Source organism: Psammomys obesus, unplaced genomic scaffold (assembly GCF_907164565.1).
Source record: "Psammomys obesus unplaced genomic scaffold, mPsaObe1.curated_primary_1811, whole genome shotgun sequence".
NCBI classification, from domain to species: domain Eukaryota; kingdom Metazoa; phylum Chordata; class Mammalia; order Rodentia; family Muridae; genus Psammomys; species Psammomys obesus.
Window position 1 is genome coordinate 3,418,190 of NW_026587032.1, and position 15,456 is coordinate 3,433,645.

A 15,456-nucleotide genomic window follows, 5' to 3' on the forward strand; every position below is an offset into this window, starting at 1 on the left:
TGTATGTATGTATGTATGTATGTATGTATGTATGTATGTATGTATGTCCTGGGAAATGGAATTCAGGCCCTGTGCCTGCAAGACAAGCAATTTACTCCCTGAGCTATGCCTTTACCCCCTACTTTTTGAGACAGGGTCTCATGTATCCGATGCTGGACTTATCTCAGACTTGCTATATAGCTGAGTATGACCTTGAACTTTTGATCATTCTGCTTGTACCTTCCAAATGTTGGCATTTATGGATGTGAGACATCATGTCTGGTTTTGAGAGCGGCAAACCTAGACACCTTAACTGTAGTGCATGTGATTCTAACAACCGAAAATGCTGGCCATCATAAAACCCAAAAGGCCAAAGGTCTTTTGTTGTTGTTGTTCTGATAGACAATCTTTTCTTCCCTGTGAAGTAGCGATTCTTCCCCTCACATGACTAGAAAAGGGTTTCAGTTACGTAAGCACATCCTTTACAGACTTTGCGGTCCAAGTGGGGCGGGGCTGGGAATTGAGCAGACTGTGCTCCAGCAGTCCCTCTGTTACACAGCTTCACTGTTCTTTCTGGCCGGGGGTGGGGGGGTTGGGGGGGGTGGAGGGGTGGGGGGGGTGAGGCGGGGTGGGGGGTGTGTGTCTCAGTCTCACAGAGGCATGAAGGAATGCTCTGACCGACTTGTCTCCTGTTGGGAACGTGATGAGGGGAAGGTGACCGCTTGTTAGACATCTTGGATGTGACAACCTGAGACGCTTTTCAGGAGGACAGGGAACGGCTTTGGCCTTGCCCTGGCCCCAGCCGTTGTCTAATATAGGGCAGGCAGGGTTGAGTGCTGTGTACGGTCTCACAAATGGTGGGAGGCCACTCTCCTCCCACCCCACCCAGAAGAGCTCTCTTCACCTGCTGTAAATTGTCTGCCATAAACATGAAATATACAATGCAGAAGCCCAGCTGGGTGACGATCAGCAGGAAGCTCACCACGTACCTGGGGAGGAAGAGGAGGAGACAAGTTATTGTTTAAGGATGGGTCTGATCTTCGAAACAGTTGTTTTGTTGATGGTTGTCCTGGGGGAAATTCAGCCCCTCAGAAAAAGTTGGTAGTATAATAGAATTACTATCTGTAAACTCTGGCTTTAGATAGATAGTTAGTTTGCTTTTTTAAGATAGGGACTCATGCCGCCCAGGCTGGCCTCTGATTATCCACGTAGCTAAGTGTGACCTTGAACTCCTGAGTTTCTAGCTTCTTCCCTGATAGTGCTGGCATCACCACAATCACCCACAACCATACATAATGAAATTTATTCGTAGCTATCTTTGGCCCTGAATTACATTACGTGTACATGCACACACACACACACACACACACAATGATTTCAATGACAAATCCAGAAGTCATGAAATATCCATCTGAAATATCTCAGGCAGATTTCTCTTAAACCTTGATAGACAGAAATCAACATCAAATATGTAGTCTATATTTTAGATGTCTTGATTATCTCACAAATACACTCTTTTTTGGGTGGGAGGCCAAGGCTAGCTTTAAACTTCCTATATAGCTCAGGCTGCTCCTGAACCCCCGATTTTCCTCCCTCTCCCTCCCAAGTGCTGGAGTTGCAGGTATGCCACTATACCTGGCTTAACTTTTCTTCTCTGTTAATTTTTTTCCCCCCAAAGCTGTATGTTATGTTTGTACCTCTTTAGCCTTTTTTTTTTTTTTTTCCAACATGGAATATTTTTGCACGAGTACGACCCTGCTTTCTATTAGGTCATTTTGGAGAGTTCAGGCTGGCCTTCAAAAACTGCCCACATGGTGTGCTGGTGTGACTGTTTCCTCCAGATTAGATTTCTGGAAGCACTTAGGGCAGATGACAAAGGCAGTAGCACTCTGTTCCTCTTTTAACATGCTGGGGGGACCATGGCCTCTTGTTCTGTGGTTTTGGACCTCTCATTACATGTACCTCCTTATACCCAGGGTTTTAGAATTTACTGACACCCACATTACAAAGTTGGTTTAGGCAAGCCTAGGCATTCCACTTAACTTTGAAAAATTAGCATATTCTTCCTGCTGTGTTTTTTTTTTTGTTTTTGTTTTTGTTTTTGTTTTTTTGTTTTGAGACAGGGTTTCTCTGTGTAGCCTTGGCTATCCTGGACTTGCTTTGTAAACCAGGCTGGCCTCGTACTCACAGAAATCTGTCTGCTTCTGCCTCCCTGACTGCTGGGATTATAGGCCTATGCCACCCTGCCTGATTTGCTCTGTAGGGTTTTGTTTGCTGTTTTTCTGGTACTGAGGATTGTTTTCTGGTACCAGGACTTCATGCATGCTAGACAGGAACTCTACTCTTCTGGTTGTTTGTTTGTTTTTGTTTTATTTTTTCTCCAAGACAGGATTTCTCTCGGCTGTCCTCGACTCACTCTGTAAACCAGGGTGGCCTCAAATTCATAGAGATCCACCTGCCTCTGCCTCCTTGAGTGCTGGGATTACTGTTGTGCGCTACTGCACCTGGCTAGGCGCTCTACTCTTAACCTACATCCCAGACCTATTTTCATTTTTTTCCTGCAGCTTTTTACTCTTCGGTGGTAGCTGCCTTTGACAGAGCATCTGTTCAGCCGGCACATCCTTTTTTTTTTTTTTTTCTAGGCTTGGTCTTGTGGATCATTTATCTCTGGCTCCGTCCTTGGGTGTTTCTTGAGAGCTGATCTCAGGTCCAGAGGTTTGATTTGATGACATTTCTTCACTGATTTTTTTTTTTTTTTTTGTAAGAGAATTTTAGACTGGATCTTTATGTCCGTTATTCAGTCACAGGACACCTGTGGACTGCTATGGGCTCAGCTTGGCACCCTGGGCGGGGGGCACCGCTGCACCCTCGGTCACAAGGTTCCCCACCAGTGGCTTTCCATCTAAAGGCTGAGCCTCCATTGATGATTGCTACCTCTGTGGGGCAGGAGCGCTTAGTCAAGCCTCTGAGTTCCTCTCAGTGCACTGAAAGGGAAGAATTGCTGGTTGAAGCGAGACTCTCCACTCCCTTCCCCGCTCTCGGGGGTTTCCAGATTTCCTCAGTTACTGATTTCCAAAGAAATGGGATGAGGGAATCCTGGTGGGTAGAAAGTAGGGCGTCTCGAGTTCTAGTCTTTGCTCTGACACTAAACTCCTGTGTGGGTTTGAGTTACTTGGTTGTGTCCTCTGAGCTGTATAATTTTCCATCTCAACAGGCATGTTGACCTCCAGGGGCTGTTACTGCCTTATCTGTCTACTTAAGAGATGTCATCAGACATGGATCCTGACCTCATCTGGCTGATAACTAGAACAGTTTCTGATTGGGCTGTAAGGGCTCGCTCGATTGAGGAGCCCGGGGCAGGTGCTGTGGAAGGGACTGCAGCTGCAGAGGTGTAGACATTCCAGGGAAGGACTGTCAGAGAAGGTCACATGGCGGGGTCTCAAGATGTCTTTGTCCCATGATTATCAAGGTCTTTTGTACCTTTGATGTGTTATTTTGTCATGAGATCTCTGGTCACACCATTTTTCTAGGGCAGCGTAGTCTCTCGCTGGAGTCCTACTCAAGACTGATAAGGTGATAAGACATGCTCAAACAGAAAAACATTTAGAATAGGATCAGCTTGTGTGTCTCTGCCTGTGTGTGCTTGTGGGCAAGTGCATGTGTGTGTGCGTGGGTGCTCAAGTGAGTGGTGATGAGGATCTAACCCAGGGCTTCCAGCCATGCACAGTCTCACTCAGAAGGGAAAACAGAATAGGCAGCAGAGGTAGTTGAGGAGAGGGAATTGGGTAAGAGAGGGAATAGGGAGAGTAATGAGGGTGGAGAGCAGACTTGGGGTGAGCAGGAGAGAGAAGACAGAGGGCCTGCAGAGAGAAGAGAAGCCGGGGTAGGGGCATCTCTGTGACAAGCTAAAGACCCATGACAGGGTAGGCTCCTCGGGGGACATGGGGGTGACTCCAGCTGAGAATCCTAGTGGCAGGGGTCATGAAGACTAAAGAGACCACCTCTAACTAGACAGGGCTCCTAGTGAAGGAGGAGAACACCAATTCACCCACAAAAACTTCAACCTAAAATTTACTCTGCCTACAAGATGTGCAGGGATAAAAATAGAGCAGAGATTGAGGGAACTCACAATCAATGCCTGGCCGAACCTGAGATCCACCCCATGGGGAGAAACTCAACCTCTGACACTATGAATGATACTCTGCTAAGCTTGCAGACAGGAGCCTAGCATAGAGGCTGTACCCAGAAGTGGACTGAAACAGATGCTGGGACCCATAGCCAAGCACTGGGCAGAAAGCAGGGAGACTTGTGGTGGAGTGGTGGTGGCGGTGATGGTGGGAATGATAGAAGAGAGGGGACAGGAGCTTCGCCAACAGTGACAACTAACCAGAGCTCATAGGGGCATATGAAGACTGAAGCACCAACCAAGGACCATGCATGGACTGGACCTAGGCACCCTGTACAGATGTAGCCAATGGGCAGCTTGGTCAACAAGTGGGTCCCTAGGAAGGGGAGAAGAATTTATCTTTGACATGGACTCTGTTGCCTGCTTTTTTATCACTTTCCCTTGGCAGGGCTGCCTTGCCAGGTCACAGGGGAAGAGGACTCACTCAGTCCTGATGCAACTTGATGTGCTCAGGTAGGTTGTTGGTGGTGGGGGGGTCCTCTTTTCTGAGGAGTAGGGGAGGGAGAATGAGAAAAGAGGGAGAGAGGATGGGACCAGGAAGAGAGGAGGGAGGGGGCTACTACTGGGATGTAAAGTGAATTAAAAAAAAATCCTGGCACAGGGGTCTCCCTACATTACTAAGTCTTGAATTCAGGCAGGCTTTGAGCTCTGGTGTTTCTGACAGCCTTCTGGGAAGGTGGCTGTCCTAGCTTCCTCTGTTGCTGTGACAAAACACTCTGACCAAAGGCAACACAGGGGAGGAAGGTGTTAATTCCATCTTACACCCTGAGCTCACAGCCCAGAAAGGTTCATGGGAAAACATCCAACCATGTTCTAGACACTCAGGGTTGAAATGTCTTTGCTAATTGCATGTTCTTGGCTCTTATTAAACAGCTTGTTTGCTTCCTTCTGCAACTGCCAAACAGGATGTAGTTTCCTGTGTTCTTTGTCTCTAAAAACTCCCTTTAATATGCATTCTTGGGCTGCTCTGTGAAGGGTTTCTCTCCAAGCAGTCACCAACAGGCTTAATAGAGTCTTGATTTGAATTTGGGTTGTGCTGAGTAGTCCCTGGGTTTTACCCTATAACAAAGGGAACAAACTAAATGTCCACCATGAAGGGACTGGTCAACTAAAATAGGGTAAACATCCCCATCAGAGAACAGTGAGCCATCAAATGATGAGATGTGTCTTGTGTGTCCCAAGATGGAAAAAAGAGGGATATGTGTCTGCGATGATTGATTTTTGCTGTTAACAGCACATAGAATTGTAAGGAAAACAAATTTTAGGGCACGTCTGCGAGAGACATTGTAGAATAAGTTGACTGGCCAGGTATGGTGGCACCTGTGTTTAATCCCAGTACTCAGAAAGCAGAGGCAGACAGAAGTTGCCTGGTTTACATAGTAAGTTCCAGAGAGGGGCATGTAGAGAGACCCTGTCTCAATAAAACAAAACAAACCAACAAACAAACAAAGAATAGGTTGGCTGAGGTGGGAAGATCCACTCTGGAGGTAGGTAGTATCATGCTTTGTGCGGGGGGCCTAGAGCAAGCAGAAGGAGGAAACTGAGCTGAGCACCAGCATGCATCTCTCTCTGCTTTCCGCTGTGGACACAATGTGACCAGTCACCTCCTGCCCTGGTTGCCATGCCTTCCCTGGCCCTGTAGACTGTAAGTGGCTGGAACTGTGAGCCGGGATAAACCCTTTCTTCCTCAGGTTGCTTTCCTCAGATATTGTCGTAGCGACAGGACAAGTGACTGATACACTACAAGATTAAAAAGAAATCTAATTTCAGGACAGCTGTACAGGTGCATGCCCAGAACTTGGGAAGAATGAGGAGGGGTCTGGTTGAGGGTCATCTTGGGCTACAGAGCATGTCTGAGGCCAGCTTGATGTGCAAGAGACTGTTTCATGGGAGCAAGTCAGTAAGCAAAATTAATTTAAAGTTTACACCTATGATTTTAAGTAGTGTACAAGAAAACATAAAATGAACCAGGGCTCAAGCTGGAGCTCAATTGGAAGGGTTCTAGCCTAGCATTTATGGAATTTTCGCTGTGTGTACCGCAGCGGGGTATATGGGAAGTTCAAAGTCATCCTTGGCTTCTGGGCTAGTTCAGGGTCACCCTGGCTATATAAGTTCTTGGCCCTTTTACACCCACACACATCTTGATGTACTAAGGTGAAGAAGGAGGTGGGGCTGGGGCTGTGGAGAGATACTGTCTTGCTCGATGGTTTCCAAAAAGAGCCTGTCTGCTAAACAAAAACAAAACAAAACAAACAAACAAAACGTGCAATCAGGGGCTGGAGAGATGGCTCAGTGGCTAAGCAAACATATACTCTTGGAGAACTGGACCCAGGTTCAGTTCCCAGCACCCACATCAGGGGCTTTACAACCCCTGATGTAAGGAGCTGGCTTTACATCAGGGGTTGTAATATAAATTATAATTATTGTAATTATAAATTATAAAATGTATACCTCCACCTCCTGTGCTCTTTTCTGCCCTCCTAGGGGAACTTGCACTCATTTTGTTCATACTCCCATACAGGCACACAGATAGATCTAATTAAACATAAAATAAAATCTTAAAAAAAAAAAAAACAAAAACAAACCGATGAAAATCCTTGTGTGAGCAGACATAAAGCTAGAGCAGGCGGGGGGGGGGGTTCTGTCATGGTTCCATCACTGTAACTGTTAGCGCTTGTGCAACCAGTACCTGCCCCACACTGAGTGCGTCCTCAACCAAGGATTCGGGCATGTTTCCAGGCTGTACATTGTAGTCTCTTCATAGTTCACAAGACTCCTCTGCAGTCTAGGGTGAAAGGATAAATGATGCGTAAGTTAAAACACTTTTGCTAAAGGTATGCGCCTAGGCTGGCGACTGTTGTGTGCATTTGTGTGAGGCCGGGATGTCCTGTGAACTTTCTAATAATAGTACCATTTATGCAACCCTCAGGAGTTTACGTACTAGTTTATACAATTTTATGCGTTTGTGCTTTTTCTTTTTTTGTTTTTCTTTGACGGGGTCTCACGTAGGCTGGGGCGGCCTGGAACATGTGCCACTGGGAACAGCTTTGACCTCTTGCCCCTTCCTCCACCTCCCTATAGGCATGCACCCAGCAGCATGCTTTAAACACAGTATTTAGGCAGGTTTCCTTGGTCTTGTCCTTCGGAATAAGCAGCATCTGTTCGTTGGTTTAAATAAGCAAAGCAGGAGAGGAGGTGGAGGCAGAATGGGCGTGGCCAGCCAGGGTGGGTCTTGGTTTACACCGAGATTTCGAAGCCCTTCGAGGAGGATGCTATCTTCCTTTCTAAGGGGGAGTAGGTGGCTCTTCAGTAGAACTCTTCTGGCTCTGTGTGGGAACAGAGAGGAGCAGCTGCTGCTGGCCACATGCCACATGCACAGTGCTAACTGCACGGCTGGGGGGCAGAAACGAGGCTCAGGACTTTATGAAGCCTTCTAAAAATGGCGTGCCTGTCATCCCAGGCCTCTGCAGGTAGCTGTGGAGATCTGGAGATCAAGCTCATTCCGGACTACGTAAAGATTTAAAGCCAGTCTAGGGAGTTACCAAAACAAAAATGGCAGAAGGCCCTAGTCAGATAAAAGACCATTGTTTTGAAATGTTTATGTCAGAGAAAAATGAAAGATGCCATTAGCCAAAGGGCAAAGCCAGACTGTTGGCAGGTTAGTGCTTGCAGGAGGTGTGAGGACCTGGAGGACTTGGGGAGGGGCCATTCAGAGAGTCACTGATGGTTAAGGATGGGTTTAACAACAGGAAGAAAGGAAGGAAGGAAGGGCAGAAGGAAGGGAAAAAAGAAAAGGAAAGAAAAAGAGGGCAGTACAGAGTTGGGAGGGTGCAGGGAGTGATCTGGAAGGAATGAGGGAGGAGGGTGAATGTGATTACATAACTTTGTATGAAATTTTCAAAGAACTAATAAAAAAAAAAAAGTCAGACAGGTCTTCAAAGTCCAGCTCTGCCATTTCCCAGCTGTGTGACCCAGGCCAAAGTATTTAAGCCTAAATCTATTCATCTGTAAAATGGGATTAAAACTAGTCCCTCTCTCAGAGGGGTTCCTGGGAGGAGTGCAGAAATCTTGCAAAGCCCTTGGCTCAACTGATTCACGCCATTTACATCACTGCAAAACCCTGATGTGTGACGTGATTTATAAGCCGAAAGGGTGCTCTGACCAGCACACACTCCAGGTACGTCCACTTGGGTTCTGTTTGTTTGGCTTTATGATGAGTTTGGACACCGAACTTGCACGCCAGGTGAGTCCTCTACCACTGAGCTATATCCCTAGCCCGTAAAAACTTTTACTCTATACCCTTGCTTCAGAAATGCTCATGGTACAGCCCAGGCTGGCCTGGAACTGGTAATCCTCCTGCCTCAGCCTTGACTTCTGTATAAGGTCTTTTCTCACTTCCAGGGACACACCTGGACCTGAATGTAGTAAGAGTGGCTGTTTCCTGAGGAGCTCAGTGTTCTGTGTTTTCATTGTATTCTCTTTTCGTCCTGAGAAAGAAACCACTGAGCCATCTCTACAGCTCATGTCATGCTAACTGTCTTCTTCACTTTTATTAACGTTCCTTGAAAGGGTTTTTCTGGAACAAGTGGCTCTGACAAAGTATCTGTATTGGAGTAGGAAGATGAAAAGAAAAAGAAGGGCATGGGGCTGCAGCTCATTTGGTAAAGTGCTTTCCTAGCATACCTCAAGGCCCTGAGTTCGACCCCCAGCGCTACATTAAAGGGGTGTGCAATCACATGACTTTGTTACTAGAACTTGGGAGGTGGAGGCAGGTGGATCAGGAATTCAAAGTCGTCTTCAGCTCTATAGTGACTTGGAGGCAAGCCTGGGCTGCCTGAGACCCTGATGACTCAAATCAAAGGGGAGGTAGGACTGAAGAAATGGCTTAATGGTTAAGAGCATGTACTGCTTTTTATAGGGGACGAAGGACCCACATGTGGTGGCTCACAACTATCCACAACTCCTTCTCAGGGGATCTGATGCTTACTTCTGGCTTCAGGGGGCTCCTGCACACGTACGGCACACACAAACTCACGAGGGTACACACATGTATACAGATAAAATAAAATAAAATTCCAAAACAAAATAAAAACCCCAAACTGAACAAACCAGGAGGATGTCTGAGGACCCCACACATACCCAGTAGTTCATAGGGCACCTTTGCACATTTTGCTACCTTTGGTTCCTCCAGGTGAGGAGGGGTGTCGGAGCCAGCATGGCTGCTAATTCACTAACTGCAGAATTGGGTCCACACCAACACACTGTATCAGCTTTTTTTGGAGGTGCTAGGGATGGACCCAGAAAGCCTGTACCACACGTCTTCAGGCCTGGCTGTATTCTGGCGTAACCAAATACCTGACATGAAGCAACTTGAAGGGAGGGAGGGTTTATTTTGTCTCACAGTTTGAAAGGACACAGTCCACTGTGCTGAGAAAGGCATGGTAGAGTTTACGGAGTAGGAGTGTGAGACTGGAGCTCCCCACACCAACAAGCCAGGAAACAGAATAGACAGAAAGCACAAGGTCCACTTCCTCCCACAAGCTCCACCTCCTAACTTTCCACAGCCTCCTCAAACAGTGCCACCAGCTGGACCAAGTGTTCTAACACATGGGCCTGTGTGGCTCCTCAAATGATAAAACAGTTTCTGTTTGAGACTCTCTTTGAAACCCCTTTGTTTGCCACCTCTGGAAGATCCAGAGGACCAGGTGTGATAGCCTGGAAAAGTGGTCCTGGGATGGATCCTTCAGGGTGAGAGAGGTGGGCTCTGACCTCTGGGTGAGGTGGCTGGCGCAGTTCAGCAGGATATCCATACAGTGCACCGTGAGGACCCCGATGGCCAGGAGGCTGACAGGCCCCACCTGGAGGAACAGAACGGGAAGACAGTGAGACGAAAGCTGGCCACATCCACAACCTAGCCCCCGTGTAGTCAGAACAGTAGAGTTCTTCTCAGAGTAAAACTCTCTAGATGGGTTGTAGCTCAGTGGTGAGAGCTTGGGAGCAAGTGTAACATCCTGGATTCCATCCTGCACTGGCCCAAGCAGACAGAAAACTGTGTATGGAGGTACATGCCAACAATGCCAGTGCTTAGGCTGACGCAGGAGGATCACTGTGAGTTTGAGGCCGGTTTGAGCTATATGGTGAAACCCTATAACCAACCAACCAGTCAATCAACCAGCCAACCAACCAACCAACCAACCAACCAACCTACCAACCATCCAACCAATTAGCTAACCATCCAACTATTCAACCAATCAGTTAACTAATCAGCCAACCAACCAACCAACCATCCAAGTATTCAACCAATCAACTAACTAACCAACCATGCAACCAATCAGCTACCTAACCAACTAACCAACTAATCAGTTAACTACATAACCAACCAACCAGAAGTTGTCCATGATGAGTGGTTAGCTCAATGTCCTCTGCCTCTGGATCCTATTTAGTGTCACTGTTGAGGGCCTCTCCCACACTGGCTAGAATTCTTCCTGGGACAGCGAGTCCACCATCCCATACAACCCAGGCCTTTTTTTCATCTGCCTCCAGGTATATTCTTCCAGAATCCCCCATGGTAAATTTCTCTCCTTTACACGCCTAAGTCCCAGCACACCTAAAATCCTTAAAGACCAAGGTTCTGACGGTTAATCAGCAGACCCCAGGGACACTGTGGCGGGTGTGTCTGTTGAGGCCAGTCTGAGCCACTCTGTGCAATGCAGGATGCCAGGTAGGGCTGCACCCCTGGGCAGGGACCTTCCCCCAAGACTTGACGACCCAAACTGTCCCTGGACATGGCAGTCTGTCGGAGGAGGGATGGCGGCTGGTGTAGCACACTCTTCCCTGTTGAGGATGGCTGCTCCAGCGAGTCTGCTCGTCAGACCCCCTTTTTAGAAGCAAGGCTGATTGTCAATCACAGTCTTCCGGATGTGACCGGAAGGGCACAATGTGACTTTATAGCTGTACCCTAGGTGACATTATTTTGTCACAAAGAGACAAATGTGGGGCCAAGAGTGCGGCTAGACCTCACTAGGAGGCAGCCTCCACGTGGCAGAACCTCGTCTTGTTTACAACCTTTAATCCTGGGGAGCCAGGCACACCCCTACTCTCGGAGGTAAAGAGGACAGTCTGAAGAGCTAGTGAGGCATCGGGGAGCGCGGTGGCAGAGCCAGTCTGCCTGGGGCTACGTGGGTTTAATGCTCTTCTGCAGACATCTATCTAGAATCTAGAGGGCTCCTAAGGAGAGGGTCTTCCCTCTGACTGGAACTGTTAGTCATCAGAAAAGTCAGGTGGGAGGAAGCCAGGAGCCACTTAACAGGCTTGGAGAAGACAAGCTGACTAAAGAGACCCACACATGGCATCACCCAAACCCTACAGGCACTACGAGGGCTTTCTGCGTGCAGGTCTCCAGAGCTGGACTGTGGGGAGGAAGGGGAGCCCTGCCGTTCATTATCGCAGATTCAGAGCAAGTACGTCAGTCTTTTGCAAGCTCCCTAAGTATTCTAGGGATGTCCCATGTAAGGTGCAGCCTTCATGCTCGTAGGACACAGTAGTTTCCGAGAGGAGGCATAAGCCAGGAGGTGGCGTCAGCGGGGTGTAGGGGACATGAGGACTGGTGGGACAGCCTTAGTTCCACGCCTGGCCCCTGTCTCACACACCATCAGATGGTTTTATTCTTATTTTTATTTCCAAGTGCTTATGACCCAGGGCTTCATGCAACCAATCTTTGACTAAGCCACATTCTCAGCCCTTGTGGGTTTTCTGTTTGTTTTTATTTTTTTGAAGCATTCTTGCTCTGTAGCTCAGGCTTCCCTGAAACTCACTACAGAGTCTAGGTTGGCCTTGAACTGGAGAGCCTCTTGCCGAAGCCTTGGTGACTTATGAGGTGTACGGAACAGGAGTCACTCACTCGCGAGAGCACAGACACACACACACACACACACACACACAAGTTTACAAGGACAAAGTGTGATGTAGAAGGGAAAGTGGGGGAGGCTGGACAGGGGGGTGATGAGTGGAGATTCTGCGTTCTTCCTGGTTGGTTCTAGGGATGTGATGGGCACAGCTGCTATTGCAGAGCCCAGACCCCGAGAGTCACCCATCACAGAGGTCTAGAGACGTGTCTCTCCCCACCCCAACTTGGATGAATCTGATTTCTAGCCCATGCTGCCTCTTACCAACAATCCAGCGTTTTTCACAGCCAGGGGAAGTCCCAGGAACCCTGTGCCAATGTTGCTTTTCAACAGGTGGATAAAGATTTTCATAAACCTGTCGTAGGGAAAGTGAGAGAAGAAGCTATTGTGGGGAAGGGAAAGGGGGGGTGGGGCAAGGGCAGGAGAAAGAAGAGGAAGAAAGCAAAGGGAAAAGAGAGGGAATGGAAAGGCAAGGCAGGGCTGTCTCCTAGCTTTCCCCCAGCTGTGTGTGTGTGTGTGTGTGTGTGTGTGTCGGGGAGAGGACAGAGCTTAATGTGTAAAGCCTGGTGTGACTCCCAGTGTCAGGGTGCTGTCCTGGAACATGTGACTCAGGGCTGGTGCCAGCTCAGGAGGCACAACCAACAGGAAGTTCTGAAGGTGAAGCAAATAGAAATTTGCCACCATTTGGGAGATTCTGAGGTTTATTCTCCCAAATAGTAATCACTGAGGCCTACTGTGCTTCTAACGCTTAGAAAGGCAATGAAGAACAGTGACCACTGCTCCAATTCATAAAAAATTTGTTGGCGAGTCATCTTAATCTAAAGACGTAAAGATTTTGTTATTTGAGACAGTCTTATGTAACTCAGGATGGTCTAGAACTCCTGATCTTCCTGCTTCCACCCCTGAAAGCCGGGATGCCACCATGTCTACTCACTAGGTCATTAACTTACTAGAGAAAGTTCAATCATTGAATAGGCATATATAAAGTATCTGCTTGATTCTATTCAGCCCTTCATCTATGACTCAGCCAACATTCATCTGAATAAATACATACAGATCTCCCACAATATAGACTCATGCTATGCACTGGATAAGACACAAAGCTTAGCAGCCATTGCTACTACTGTGCACAGTGCTATGAGTACTGGGTACTGTGGGGTTCCAGATGTGCCTTACACCTGTACCAGCCGCTGCTGGCCAGTCTGGGAAGAGTGGCTGTGACAGGGCTGTGAGAACAGAGTCGGGGGTGGCCATTGGACTTCCCTGGAGGAGCTGGTTTAAGCGGGCAGTGGCACGCACCCTTTCTAGATTACCAAGCATCGGGCCATGGGGCTTTCCTGGTGGAGGCCGAAAGGATGCACAAACCACACAGTAAATCTGACAGAGAGAAAGCTCCTGCCCCAGAGTGAGAGCTGCAAGGGACCCAAACCTATTTCTAACATCTGTCTACCAACATGGGAAAGACGTGCTCTTTCATCTGCACCACTGTCTCAGTTAATTCACAGCAAGCCCGGGACACCAGTCTTTCTACACAATTGTTTCTTGACGACTACAATTATTGGAACGTGTGTCACAGCCTCCTCCCACTTAGGTTTTTCCCTTTTGTCAACTCCTCGTCATCTTACAGTCTCTCCTCCCTTCAATTCTCCCTTCTGTGCTATCACAGATAGCACCGGCCTCACTTGCCTGACCTGGAAACGATGAGGCATTATGGGAAACCATTGTATCTTGGGTAACAGCACGCTGCCTTGGGTCACAGGGCCTTGGAGAGCACACATAAGCTCGGGGCTACGCTGAGACATTTAGGAAGGTAAGCTTTCTGGTTTCCCCTTGAAAACAGTACATTGCTATGCTACTGTGAAGAATGTGCCCATGACTCATCCGTGACAGATAAGCACACTTGTGGCTACTGGGTGGCCAGGAATAGGAATATTTCTGTTTAAGTGTGCACGATTTCTACACAAGGGCCTATGGCACTTGCAGGGTTTTGAATGAATTTCCTCATGAATGATGGTGCTCCGCATTTCTTGTCGTCTCTTGAGCCCCTCCACATTGCATATACATACGAGCTATACTTGAAACCAGACAGCAATACTCATTGTAAAAGATTTAGAAGTTAAAAAGAAAGCTTATCAAAGAACCTTGCAAAGAAATGTTGCTTTCCTATCTCTCAGCCTCTCATAGCTCTTCCTCAGAAGTCATGGTTGTGTGTGTGTGTGTGTGTGTGTGTGTACTTTACACTTTTCTTTTTCTCTTTGTCTCCCTCATTCTAGCCCTCCATCTCTGGAACCCAGGTCCTTGTGCATCCTGGGCAAGGGCTGGAACCCTGTGCTGTATCTTTCAAAGACATATCAAATAAATAGTTGTAGGTTTTACATAAGTGGCACTTTAGGATTGGGTATAAAACATCACCATTGCTTGTCAGGGTTGAGGCAATCCCGTAATCCTGGCACTGAGAAGGCTGAAGCAGGAGAAATGCAAATTTGAGGCCGGTCTGGGTTCCAGAGTGCGAGTCTGTCTAGAGAAAAGCTTCTATATGTCTGAGTGTGGGGCAGTAAAAACGGGCCAGGGGTGATCCGGTGTTTATCGGAAGATCTATCTCTGTTGGGGGAGGGGTGGACTAGGATAGGACAGGGCAGAGAGCAGCAACCTCCTGGTGCCAGGGATCTGCTCTTTGCGCCAGGCAGCTCTTTGCAAGGACTGGGAAATGTGACGCCCCCCCCCCCCCCGACTACTCCCCAGAGTGTCAACATTCTTAGGTTCTGGAACTTTGCGGTGCCACCGGGGTACATGAGGAAGCCCTTAGAGGCTGAGGTCTGGCTGTACTTGCCCTGGAAGGGTGATGGGACCACTCACAATAGTGCACTGGCTTCCCCGTGAGGGTCTTTCTGCCGGGAGACGCTGCTGCCGCCCTTGCTGCTGCCACTGTCGCTGCTGCCACTGTCGCCGTCGACACCGCTGCCTCCGCCACCGCCACTGCCATTTGAGGAGGCTTTAGACCCACCAAGCAAATTCTGCTCACTGTTGTCTTTTCTAAGCAGCGATGTCTTCCCCATGGTGGACAGGTAGCAGAGGAACAGCACTCAGCTGCAGTAGACCCTCGATGGGCTTTCTTCAGGAGAAGCCATCCAGACAGCTGGTCTCAGATGCTGGCTTCTGACTCGTGGATGTGCCTGGCCCTGGGTAAAGCCCAGAGAATGTGAATCACAGGATGGTGGTGGCTGGAGAAGCTGGGGTTGAAGGTGCCTCACCAGGCTCTCCAGGGAGAGTGATCCCCCTCAGGGCTGCCTTGACATCTGTCAGGACTCACATAGACTTTCAGCCTCTCTCCCAGCTCAGCCCTTGATGCCGTAGTCCGTGGGGAACATGAGTGGGAGCAGGAAGGTA

General features: G+C 48.3%; 1 protein-coding gene across 2 annotated transcripts in view; it reads right to left on the reverse strand.

The window, feature by feature from the left end:
• Slc36a3 (solute carrier family 36 member 3) overlaps positions 1–15,415 on the reverse strand; it is a 24,951-nt gene extending 9,536 nt beyond the window's left edge. Inside the window, exons 1-6 of one of the 2 annotated variants that reach the window (XM_055602857.1) lie at positions 15,380–15,409; positions 14,926–15,248; positions 12,334–12,424; positions 9,935–10,023; positions 6,855–6,950; positions 884–968 (exon numbers count right to left, since the gene is read on the reverse strand). In XM_055602857.1, the coding sequence (XP_055458832.1) occupies positions 884–968; positions 6,855–6,950; positions 9,935–10,023; positions 12,334–12,424; positions 14,926–15,125 (561 nt within the window). In that variant the 5' untranslated portion in view covers positions 15,126–15,248; positions 15,380–15,409. Of the gene's footprint in view, positions 1–883; positions 969–6,854; positions 6,951–9,934; positions 10,024–12,333; positions 12,425–14,925 lie in introns of both variants that reach the window. The other variant, XM_055602856.1, reaches the window with a different exon arrangement.
• Between the last annotated feature and the right edge of the window lie 41 nt (positions 15,416–15,456).